Here is an 11,529-nt window from a genome sequence, read left to right as displayed (position 1 = left end):
CGAGAGCATCCCCTTCCAACCCCTCCTGCCTGAGGGCTCTCTCTGGCGCCACGGGAGGTTCCTGTCCGGCAAGCTGGCACAAGCGGGCAGAGTGGGAGTGTTAATGCCAGGGGCAGCTCCCCACCAGCGCGAACACAGTCAGGCCAGGTGGGAGGCCGTTTTCCAGCAAGACTGAGCCTGGTCACCCACAGCAGCGGCCACTTCTCAAGGCCCCTTCAGTGGCTCTTCTCCTTCCAGACTCCCTTTCCACATGTCCTCACTCGCGCTTCTTGGGAGCACCTCCGAACAAACGACTTGCCCTCAAGCCCTTGTCTCATTTCGGGGAACCCAAGACTCTGCTGAGGCTCTGCACTGGCTGTGTGATGGGAGCAGGTCATCTCCACCTTCTGGACTCGAGTTTCCACTCCTGTAAAATCGGGGCAAAAGCCCACCGCATCGAGTCACTGGAAGAGGTGAAGCGCATGAAAATGGAAATCGATGCAAAGTCAGAATGCAAACCGTGTTCACGAGTCCAGGAAGGAATGTAAGCAGCCTGTCCAAATGACACAGAAAGCTACTAACAAGGGAGACCTGGCATGGTCGGGCCCCTTAACCAAAGAAGAGACAACTGACAAGGAAGACGGGGAGATGGAGGTTTCCAAAGAGAATGAGCTGAGTCTCACAGCATTAAAGAGGACCTTAGGAAAATTAAGGAGGCCTAGAAGGTTTTGCCAAAATGCTATAATTTGGTCAGGCAGATTGCCAGAGAGATACCCAATCAACACAGGATCAATTCTTTGTTGGTTCTAGAAACCAATGCATAGTTGCAATTATAACCCACATTTAATTAAATGTAAAATATACTCTTTCCCCTAAGTCTTAATTATTTCATTTCCCAAGATGAAGAGCCAAGCATGCCTTCTGGAAGTTACTTCCTTTGAAGTAGTGGTCTCCATTTTAAGTGACCCATCCCAGTTCCCCACCGTCCTTGCCAACCATGGGGGACTCCCCTTTCACACCAGTCTTCCCCATTGACAGTGATGGCCACGTGGGCAGGGACCACATCGCATCCTGGTCACTGATGAAGCTCAGTGCTGGGCACAGAGCAGGGAAAGACGGATGGATGGATGGGTGGGTGGATGGGTGGACGAATGGGTGGATGGACGGATGGACGGACGGATGGATGGATGAATAGAGAAGGAGTCCATACAAAATGAGCCTTTATTCGGCTGGGTTGAGGGTGTCATAAGTACAGGCCCTGGATAGTACGCACGGAGCTCTTCCAGCTATCCTTCCAGCGCTGAGCCTCCCTCATTTGCGATGTGTGGTCATCCTGGATCTTCTTCAGCTCCTCTCCAAATGATGCTAAATATTTCTGGGAGTAAGGCAGCAGGAGGCCCCATGAGGAGGGTCCTGGACTCTGTGCCCTGGAGGAAGGCTCTAACCTGCTGGCAGGCAGCTTTTCATCTACTCCAGGCACAGGCAAGAGCTCCACAAGTCATTTGCCCAACAACTGATCAGGCAGGTCTGATTGTTTTCCTCACTTTACAGATGGAGAAATTGAGGCTCAGAGCCTTGCCTGGGGTCACCCAGCTAGAAGGAGGCTGAGCAGGGACTAGGACCCTGGTCTACCGGACCCTGGACTCTGCATTCCTCCCTAATCGCCGTCCCGCGCTGCGGCCTCCCTGGAGCTCTGAGCTCCTGGCTTGCTGGGAGGCTGAGCCCACCAGGCCTCGAGCCTTCAATGAACTCAGCAGGCAGAGCTGCCCCTCTGCCAGGGGCTTCGCACGGTGGCCAGGGAAGGTGCCGGCCCAGGGCACTGTGGGCTCTCCCAGTACTGCGATCGGCCTATCTCCGGGCAGGACGAGGTTTCTCTCTGGCACCAGGACCAAAGGTCCCCTTATCTCCAGGGCTTGGAGGTCCCACAGGTGGCATCTGGGTGCGGCCTCCTCTTCAGGCAGGCCCACGGGGATCTAACAGGCACTGGGTTCAAATCCTGGCTCTGCCACTCTGTGGTGGCAGAGAGGAAGGCACATGTCACCTCAGTGTCCTCATCAGTGACATGGGGACAATTCTACCTTCCTCATGGGGCTGTCAGGAGGGTCCAGTGGGATGCCTCATGTTGAAGAGAAGCTGCAGCAGGTGTTCAGTAACTGTCGGCTGTTCCACCACTGCCACCGTCTGCTCCCATGGCCTCCATCCCTCCGACTACTCTGTCCCCTCGCTCTGACTCTACTGTTCCTCTGGAAAGCCTACCTTCATCCCCCAGTCTGGGTGGGGTGTCCCTCAGGTGGGTTCCCCAGCACTGGGGCTCATGCCATCAGACCCCCGCTATCATTGGGACTGAACAGGACCCTTGGCTCAAGTCCTTGTGCCTGAGAACGTGACTGTCCTAAGTGTGACACTGCACCCTGGGGCACTCTAATGTGTGTCATCTGCTCCATGGGCCAAACGTCAGGACACCCTGTGATGAGAAGCTCCCTCCTCCCCAAGGCAGCCGAACTGAGCTGCCTGCACGCCCCGGGATGTGCCCGCCCCACCTGTCTCTCCACTCACCAGGTAGACAGCGTCTCGGGCCTCCACGGCCGCCTGGTGGCCCAGGGTGGTTTTGATGGTGGTGATGGACGACGTTTGCTGGAGGAGAATCTTGTTTTGGATGGTGACTTTTGTGGGTCTGATTCCGGACCATTTCCTACAAACAAACACGTTTGTGAAAGCCCTACAGGCTTGTCTCTGACAGTCACAGTGCAGCCTCCAGTGCTATTGAAAGAGTTTAACGTTTCTTAAAAAAAAATCACGCTTTAAACGTCTTAAAGAAAAACCCTAGTGAGCTTCTAAGGTTAAGCTTCTTCAAGTTCTTTTCTGTATTTTCATACTGTTTAAATCTGTGTGCACAGACAGTCTTGGGCTCTGCCTGGGGAGAGGAAGGCCACACCTCTAGCCGCTTCCCTCTTCTGGCCTCGGTTTTCTCATCGGTCAGCCAGCCAGGGAGCAGTCACGGGTCCTGGCCCATTTTCCTGCTGTGCCGTAAAAGCCACTACTGAGAGCTCAGCTGGGCACATTGCGGCCTCGCTGCTTCTCCCAGTCAGTCTTGGGCACAGGGGACAGCAGGCTGATGGCTCTTCTTACATGTGATGGACACTGGTGGTTCACAGTGCTACCAGCAACCTAAGACTGTGCCCCACCCTGGGACAGGCCTCCTTTCTTTGTGGTCCCCTCATGGGTCCTCATCATGTGAACTAATCGCTGCTGGGTTCTTAGTTTGCGCCAGGGGCACTCCAAGACAGTCTCATTTAACTTTCTCTTGACAACACCCGAGAAGGTAGGCAGCCGTGCCCAATTCACAGATGAGGAAACTGAGGCTTAGACCATCACGCCTTTCCAAGGTTCCCAGGCCTGTCTGACTTCAGAACCCGTGCCCTAACCATTGCCCTGCACAGCCCCCAGCAAACACTGCCATTCATGGTCTTCTTCGCTACTCTCAGCTCTCACCTGCTGCCTCGTTCAATCAGCGGCTTCTCAGTCTCTTCCTCCAGGGAGAGCCCGGCGAGTTTCCTCCGGATGAGGACTGATGTTTTCTGTTTGGGGGGCTCCATCCCTGGCAGGCAAGACACAGGTTACTGACCATGGCCTCACCCACAGCCTGAGATCAAGGGGACCTCCCCCAACCTTACGGTGAGAGAAATGAGGGCTTGCTCCCTTAATCCCCACTTGGAGTCTCCACTTGGAGGTAGCATGCCCCCTGCCCGCCTAGAGAAGCTGCATGCACTAGATGTGTAGGCTGGGGGTAGTGGCGGTGGCAGGGGGCCATTGCCGGAGGATGTGAGGTGTGATTTGGGCGCTGTTCCCAGCTCCAAAGCCTGGAGCGTGATGCTCTGACCTCACAGCTTCCGTGAGCCCCTGAACATACTTCCTAGAGCCCTCTTTGACTTATACTAGCTCCAGTGGGTTCTGGACTAAGAATTACCCCTGGAACGAACACATTCAAGGCTGTCCCTCTACTGCGTGCTCACTCACCTGTCCTTTGCTGTGCTTTCCTGACTGGACTCCACCTGTGGAGGGGGGTGAGCACGCAGCTGCGGTCCTGCCCTGCACCTAGTCTGCGTGGACGGCGGGCCAGGCCGCTTGGCTCAGAAGCCCAGGTCCAGAGCAGGAGAGGCCCCCTTGGGCCTGGTGCAGGGGGTCCTCCCGGCTCGGCGGTTCCCTCCAGGATACTGAGATCGCCTTCGCCGTTGGCTCCTCTGCCTGTTCTCCCTCAGCTCCCAACCCCAGCGTCTCCATGGGCCCCACTCTCCCAAACAAGGCTCACGTTTGACAGAGACCTCCGATACTGAAAAGTCACCAATACCGCAAATGCATAAACTTTTGACCCAGAAAGTCCACTTCTAGGAATCTGTTGCCCCAAAACTGAGATACACGGATGCAGATGTTCCCTTCAGCACGATTACAGGAGTGAAACACTGGAAATGGCCCAGTGTTCAACAGCAGGGGACTAATTAGTGAGTTACGACACTTAGTAAATTATGATGCTCAGTAACTGAAAATCCTCAAGAAGATGATTGCCTGGCTTGGCCCAAGGCCACCTGAGGGTAAATCAGGTTATAAAAGAGCACATGCCCTCTGACTGCCCCCAGCCCTGTGTCCAAAGGGAAAGGACTGGAAGGATGGACAGTCAATGTCAAGGGCACTTATTTCTGGGTGGGAGGACTGCGTTCTTCACTTTCTTCATAACTTATATTGAATTTCTTGCTTTACTATAATAAATATTTATCGCCTTTGTAATAAAAACTTTTAAAAATAAAACTGATATATTTTAATTACTCAATAGATTAGTGACAAATGGATAATATTTAATATATGATTTGAATCTTTGTATAGTTTTAAAAGTAATGTGCACATTATAAAAAGTTTAAACATCACCTAACAGGGGAAAAGAAAAGATTTTAGAATCTCTCACCGTCCCACCCACCAGAGGGGATCATTGTCAACAGTCTGGTCCCTGTCTCTCACGCTCTGTCTCGCTCGTTCTCTGTGTCTCTCTGTCTCTGTCTCTCACATGGGTCATTTACACACATGTGAGTACGCATGTTTACATATGTGTTTTTTAAAAATGCTATCGTAGACAAGTACTGATTATCAACTTGTTTCTTCCCATAACGGTTTTCCTTCATGCCCCTCCACATGGGCACAGATGGACCTACTTCTCCCACTTTAACAGCTGCACAGTATTCACTTGTATATCCGGACCATAACCTATTTATTCAATCCCCTATACATGGATATTAGAGTTGTTTCCAATTCTTTGCAATTTCAAACAGTGCTGTAAATATGCTCGAAAATCTATCTGTGAAAACCTGCAAGTATGTCTGTCTGATAAATTCTGGGTGAGACCTGCTAGGTCAGCGGTAAACACATCCAGGATCTGAGAGGTCCTGACAGATGGCCCTCCGGGAGGGCGCTATTGACATATACTTCTCCAAGGGTGCCCGCAGCACTTGGGCTTTCTGACGTTCTCACCCGGGCTGGTTGTCGCCAAACTTAAAGCCTTGCAAGGCTGTTGGTGGAAAATGGTATCTTAACGTTTATCTTTGCATTTCCCATCATCAGTGAAGTCCAGCATCTTTGACATTCACTGGCCACACACGTTGCTTCTCTTTTGAATTGCGAGTTTGTCCTTTGTCCCGCTTTACAATTCTGACCTGTTAGAGTTCTTTCTACCACAGGCATCTCAGGCCTTTCTCCGACCTCTAGGTTACTAGGAATATTTTCCACTTTGCGGTCTGGCTTTCCATTGTTCGACATTTTTCCTTGTTTTTGTTTTGGCCACAGAGAAGTGCCCGCTGTTTCCTTTATGGCTCTGGTTCTCATCTCATACTTACGAAAGCTGTTCCTACCTCAAGATTATGGAAATATGTACTATTAAGGGTTCATTTTTTACATACAATCTTTGACCCATTTGGGATTTGCTTTTTTACTAAAAACAAGTTACTTTTAATGAGAACAAACAAAAATTCATTAGTCCCCTTGATGGAGAATTTGTTTTCATTCTAGTGGAGTTGGCGCAGTTGGGGAAAAGCAGAGCCCCCCAGGCCCACCATCCTACGCCTCACCAAATGCCTGGGGCCAGGGCACAAGGCCAGGGCTGCCACTTACTTGCACCCTGGACATCATCGATGGTGACCATTTCATCCAATTGCAGCAGGAACTTCTCGGTGAAAGTGGCCAGGCTGCCTATGAAGGACTGGCTGAACTTCCTGGTGAATTCCTGGAGGAAACGGGAGGAGCCTGGTGCTGCCCGGAGAGGAACTTGCCTCCAAAGGCAGGCTGAGGGGGGCTTTGGGGAGCCAGCGGGCGAGAAAGACCAGAGCCGCGCGTCAGTGCTGTCCCAGTTAACTGGCATCTGGTCCTTGGCCAGGAGGGCTCTCCCAAGAGGTAACTTGGCTTGAAGGAAATGAGTCAGAAATGGCCAAGGGATGCACACAGACAATTCACCAAAGAGGAAATAAAACTAGAGGTGGGTCTTAAAAAAAGGCTCTCATTAGTAATTGTGTAATTAATTAATTTAGAAATTAAAAAATGCAAGTTAAAATGGACAATAATGACCATCTCCAACCTATAAAACCTGCCTGTTCTCATGCCCTGCTTTGGCCAGGGGGTCAGCAAAGGACCATGCTTGGCGCCGTTGGTGGGCTGTCAATTGGAGAAATCTCTCTGGAGGGCGGTGCAGCCCTTATCACCTGGACTTGGGAGTCAACAGCACCACTGACCTCCAGCTTCTCCCTGGTTGTTGTAATCATGGTGTCCAAATCTTCCTGCCTTTTCTCTTCCACTTGACATAAAGACTCCATTTCTTGGAAATGTGCAGGGTGTCCGAGATATGGATGAAGCTTCTGGGCATTTTCATCCTTCAATCAAACAATCCAGAAATCAGTGTGGATTTTGATCTGGTCTTGAATTCAGTCACTGGCCTATGTCCTCTGCTAATTTATGGCCATGGCCAGCCTGATCTGTGCTCTGACCAGGGTGTGTGAAGGGCCATGGATGGGCAGAGTGGCCGAGGAGGCAAGATAGGGGCATGGCTGGAGCTGACTGTGAGGGTTAGGGAAAGGGCGAGCTGAGCGTCTGCCCCAGCACAATTAGGGCTTTAGTTCAATAAAATCAACAGCATCCATGTCTCACGTCTCCAAAGACCAAGTGGACAACCATTGCTGATCTCAGTGACCATGGCCCCATAGAACCCAGCTGACCCACCCATTAAATCCAACAGGGAGTTTACTGAACGCCATCTATGAAGAAGCTGTGGGCTCAGTTCTCATTTCTCCGATGCCTAATGTCCCTCAGCCCCCATCCAATAATCACAAGCCTGGCCCACCTCCTTCTCTGGGACTCCATTCTACCTATGCCTGGCCTCCATTTCTGAAATGCCAGGGCCCGTGGTCCTGGAGAGGAAGGGCTGGTCTTGGGGCCCCCACCTTCCTTTTCTCCAGCTGCTTCTGATATTCCCAGAACTGCTCCCGAATCTCTTTGGTGGAGTCGCAAAATCTTTTCCAGTGGTGCTCCTTGAAATTCTCCATCACCAGCCAGCATACCTGGGGCAGCAGCTCCTCAAATCTCTTCACCTGGGCCCGTAATTCTGTAGGAATTGGGGGTGGGGGACCAGGGGAGAGACAGAGCAGAGCCAAGTTGCTGAGGTGATCTCTCCAACAAAGGCCCAAAGCAGTTTCCCAAAGAGAAAGACTTGGTCTGCAGTGTGCTAGCAGCTCTTTCATCAAAAGGGGTCCCGTGGTCAAACCGGTATAGAAAACACTGGCTTAAACAAGTTCAAAGGACTTCTCTTCCATACCCCACAGGACTTTTCAGCTCTTTTAAAATGCCTGCGTCTTTCAGCAGTTCTGTCTCATCCATTATCTTTTCAAATATTGCTTTGACCCTAGTCTCCTTCCTCTCCCTGTGGACCTCTAAATAGCTATATGTTAGACCTACGCTTTCATCCATATCTCTTCACCTCTCCCCAACATTTTCACCTCTTTGTTTTTCTATGTTGCATTTTGCATATTTTTGGGGGTCTACCTTCCAGTTCACTGATTTCACCTCCAGCTATGAATAATCTGGTCATAAAGCCATTCATAATTTTTAAATTTTAACGATTTATTTTTCCAGTATAGAAGTGCTATTTGGTTCTCTTTTGTATCTACGTGATGACTTTAATAGTCCCTTGCTCCTTATTCATGGTTCCAGTTTCCTCTTTTATTTAACTCTAATGAATACATTATTTTATATTCTGTCTCAGTCACTCAATGTCTCACGTATTTACTTGTCTCATTCTGCTGCCTCACGCTCAAGGTGCTTTTTCCTTGTGTTTGTGTGCATATTTTCTTTGTTGATTTTACTGGGAACTCTTATTCTGGGCATTTTATCTGTGGGAATCCTTGGAGGCCTGAATTGAAGGTGGGTTTTTCTAGAAAGAATCCGTAGTGTCTCTACTAAACACGAACCTGGGCCTAACTCAGGATCATTTTGAGCTAAAGTATCAGCTGGAGGCTTTTGGATGATCTGCAAAAACCAAGTTGAATTCAGGTTTATCGAAGTGCGATTTCAGGCTTAAAACCCACATGAAGACTGGCTCGTAGTTAGGGATTCTCATTGGAGCTTTTCTTCTTGTTTACCCAGTGCCAAGGCTTTTAATACGAATGTCTCCTTCCTCTCATTGCGTGGGGCTTGGTTTCTGTCTCATTCCCCTTACTCCGCAGACGGAGCCCTGCAGAGTTCCATTTTACTCAGCTTGTGTCCTTTCCCCCCACGGGTGATCTGGCAATCTGGCTCCTGTTCCCAATGCCCTGGAAGCCAGGAAAACAGAGGCTCAAGTTCACCTGGGAGTTAGCAAAGCCCTTAGGTCAATAGCCAGAGGTACTGCTCAATTCATTTCTCAGAGTGCCTATTTTCACTTAATTTGGGGGCTTTGTGTGCTTCTTATTTTACAGCTAGCTCATCAAAGCATTTAAAAGAGTTCATGACAAAAGTAATTACATCCAGCATCTTTGCATGTTTTCAGAGTTGGTCAGGATACGGGACTCCCAAACTGTAGGAAGAGGAAATCTCCATTCCAGAGAGGGATGCAACCTGCAGCAGTCCCCAAACCCATTCAAACACGGAACTTTCTTTCGAGGAAGATCTTACAGGATGGGATCGCACAGAGTTCACTGGGTGAAATTCTGAGCTAGAGAATCAAAATGCTGCCCAGACTTTCCATTTCAGTCATTCCACAACCACAGCAATGAGAGCCACCACTGACTATTCTCCCTGTGTATGGCCGGTCTACATGAGGGGCTTAGTCCTCAGAAAAGCCTTGCGTGGTGGGTATTGTCTTTATCTCCCGTTTACAGACAAAGAAACCAAAGCTCACAGAGGTGAGGTGACTTGGTCAAGGTCATATAGCTGGGAGACGGCAGTGCTGGCTCCTGAGCCCAGGTGTGGCAATCCTCTATGCTCTCCCTCTTCTACCCATGAATGAATAGCTAAACAAACTGTGCTACATGCATTCAATGGAATATGATTCAACCATAAAAAGGAATGAGGTACTGATCCATGCTATAACATAGGTGAACCTTGAAAACATCATGCAAAATGAAAGAAGCCAGTCACAAAACACACACCGCATGATTCCATTTATATGAAAGCCCTGAACAGGAAAATCTGTAGAGACACAAAGTAGAGTAGAGGTTGCTTAGGGCTGGGGAAGTGATGGAGGGACATGGGGTTCTAAAATTGACAGTGGTGATGGATGCAGAACTCCATGAATATGCTAAAATCCACTGAAGTGTGCACTTTTCATGGGTGAATTGTATGGTATGTGAGTATCAATAAACCTGTCAAAAATATCCGTGCAATGAACAAAACGCTTTTAGTGATACAAATCATCATATTTCTCAAGAAAAGTTAGTGGTTTTTTTGGCGTTGTTGTTTCTCCATGCTTAGATCTGGTCAAGTTTTTACCTAATTCTGAGATGCCAGCTCCTCCAGGCGGCTCCTCTGCCTCCCCTAGTGACTCCAGGTCAGGAGGGCATCATCCAGGCCAGGAGGGAGGCCCAGGCCTGGCTCAATCCGTGGCTTCCTGCAACACCCTTGACCCACCCGCCTGCCGCCCAGACCCACCTATGAGGCAGGAGTTGTGGTACTTGTCTGTCTGGCTCTGGTACTCCAGGATCTTCTTGCAAATGTTCTCTGCGCACTGGTCAAAGGTTTCGTACATGCAGTCGGGCCTAGTGACTGAGCGCTTCTCTTTGCGGTAAAACTCCTGCAAGAGAGGGTTGACGGCGTGTGGGCAAGCACCCTCACCATGGGACTGTGGCCCACACTCCTGGCATCCCGCACCCTGCTCTCGACACCTCCTAGCCTTTTCTCCTGATGTCCCCTAGGCTGGCAACAGTTCCTATCTGTCCTTTCCACCACTGTCACTATCCCGGGCTAAGTGAGGCACAAGTGAGCGCATGGCAACATTCTACTTATCCTTCAAGACCAAAATGGAATCTCATCTCAGTGACCAGGTTGAGAGCTAGGACAAGGCTCCAGGCCCCAAATATGGATGGCCCGGAGCCCCTGCTCTGAAGGGCTCACAGCCTGGTGGGCGGCAGACAGGAAGATGCACAGACATCCCCGCGTGGGGTGTGCTGGCTCAGGGATCTGGAGAGCTCCTATTGGGGGTCCCCAAGGCGCCTGCTCGCACGGCCCCACCCATCTCCCTGTGGTACCGCCATGTTTGCCCTTCTGCTGGGCGCTGGCCTCTCAGGGACAGAGATGGGGCTTGTTCCTCTTGGTCAGTATGTCACCCAGTATCTGATATACAGTGTTCAAAAAACGTCTGGTGGCTGAATAAATGGGTAAATGAATGAATGAGGTTTAGCTGGGCGGCCATGTCATGGGGGCTGGAATCTCCTTTTCCTCAGTTTCACCAACAAGGCCATTATCAGCAGAATGCAGGAGGCAGAGGCAGCTGAGGACATGTGGCCAGCGGCTGGCAGAGGGGCAGGCAGGGGCCTGTGGGCAGCGCCCTCACCTCCACGATGGTCAGCAGATGCTCGTTGCTCTCCCAGAGGAGGGTCAGGATGATTCCTTTAAAATCCCTGCAACATACAAGAGACAGATCCTTCAGGGGCCTTGTCTAATCACACCAAACGGTGTGGACAAAACCACATGGATAGGACATTCCGAGGACTCAGCAGCCCAGCCAGAATTGGAGTTGGATGGTTCATGTGATGCCCAAGCATGTTCCCACCTAATATTTCTGTTTGTCGAGTTTAATGCCTCTTGTATGTGACAAGCTGGACTTAGCCCCTTCCAAGCATCTCAGTTCTCTTTTGGCTTCATCACTCCTTGTAATTCCTCACTCCCACCCCAGGACGTTTGCACACACTGAGTTCTCTCCAGAGAACACTGCTAACTTTCCTCTTGGTCATATTTGTTCCTGCTCTTCCTCAGATCCTGGCTTGGTGGCAATTCCTGCTCACCTCGTTCCAATGCTCTCAGAGTGGCTCTCGGCCCTATAGTGCTCCC

The 11,529-nt window shown here is 50.4% G+C and overlaps 1 protein-coding gene across 1 annotated transcript; it reads right to left on the bottom strand.

Moving 5' to 3' along the window:
- Nucleotides 1-1,188: 1,188 nt before the first annotated feature.
- LOC124233326 (coiled-coil domain-containing protein 180-like) lies at nucleotides 1,189-11,137 on the bottom strand (the record flags this gene model as incomplete). Its single annotated transcript, XM_046650473.1, has 8 exons — nucleotides 1,189-1,354; nucleotides 2,536-2,671; nucleotides 3,472-3,577; nucleotides 6,133-6,244; nucleotides 6,747-6,884; nucleotides 7,452-7,612; nucleotides 10,132-10,273; nucleotides 11,033-11,137. Coding segments are annotated over 8 exons (1,032 nt in total), but the record flags the coding sequence as incomplete, so codon positions are not given.
- Nucleotides 11,138-11,529: the final 392 nt, after the last annotated feature.

Source organism: Equus quagga, unplaced genomic scaffold (assembly GCF_021613505.1).
Source record: "Equus quagga isolate Etosha38 unplaced genomic scaffold, UCLA_HA_Equagga_1.0 195867_RagTag, whole genome shotgun sequence".
NCBI classification, from domain to species: Eukaryota; Metazoa; Chordata; class Mammalia; order Perissodactyla; family Equidae; genus Equus; species Equus quagga.
Note: the sequence above shows the minus strand (reverse complement) of the source record. Positions and strands in the feature narration are given on the sequence as shown.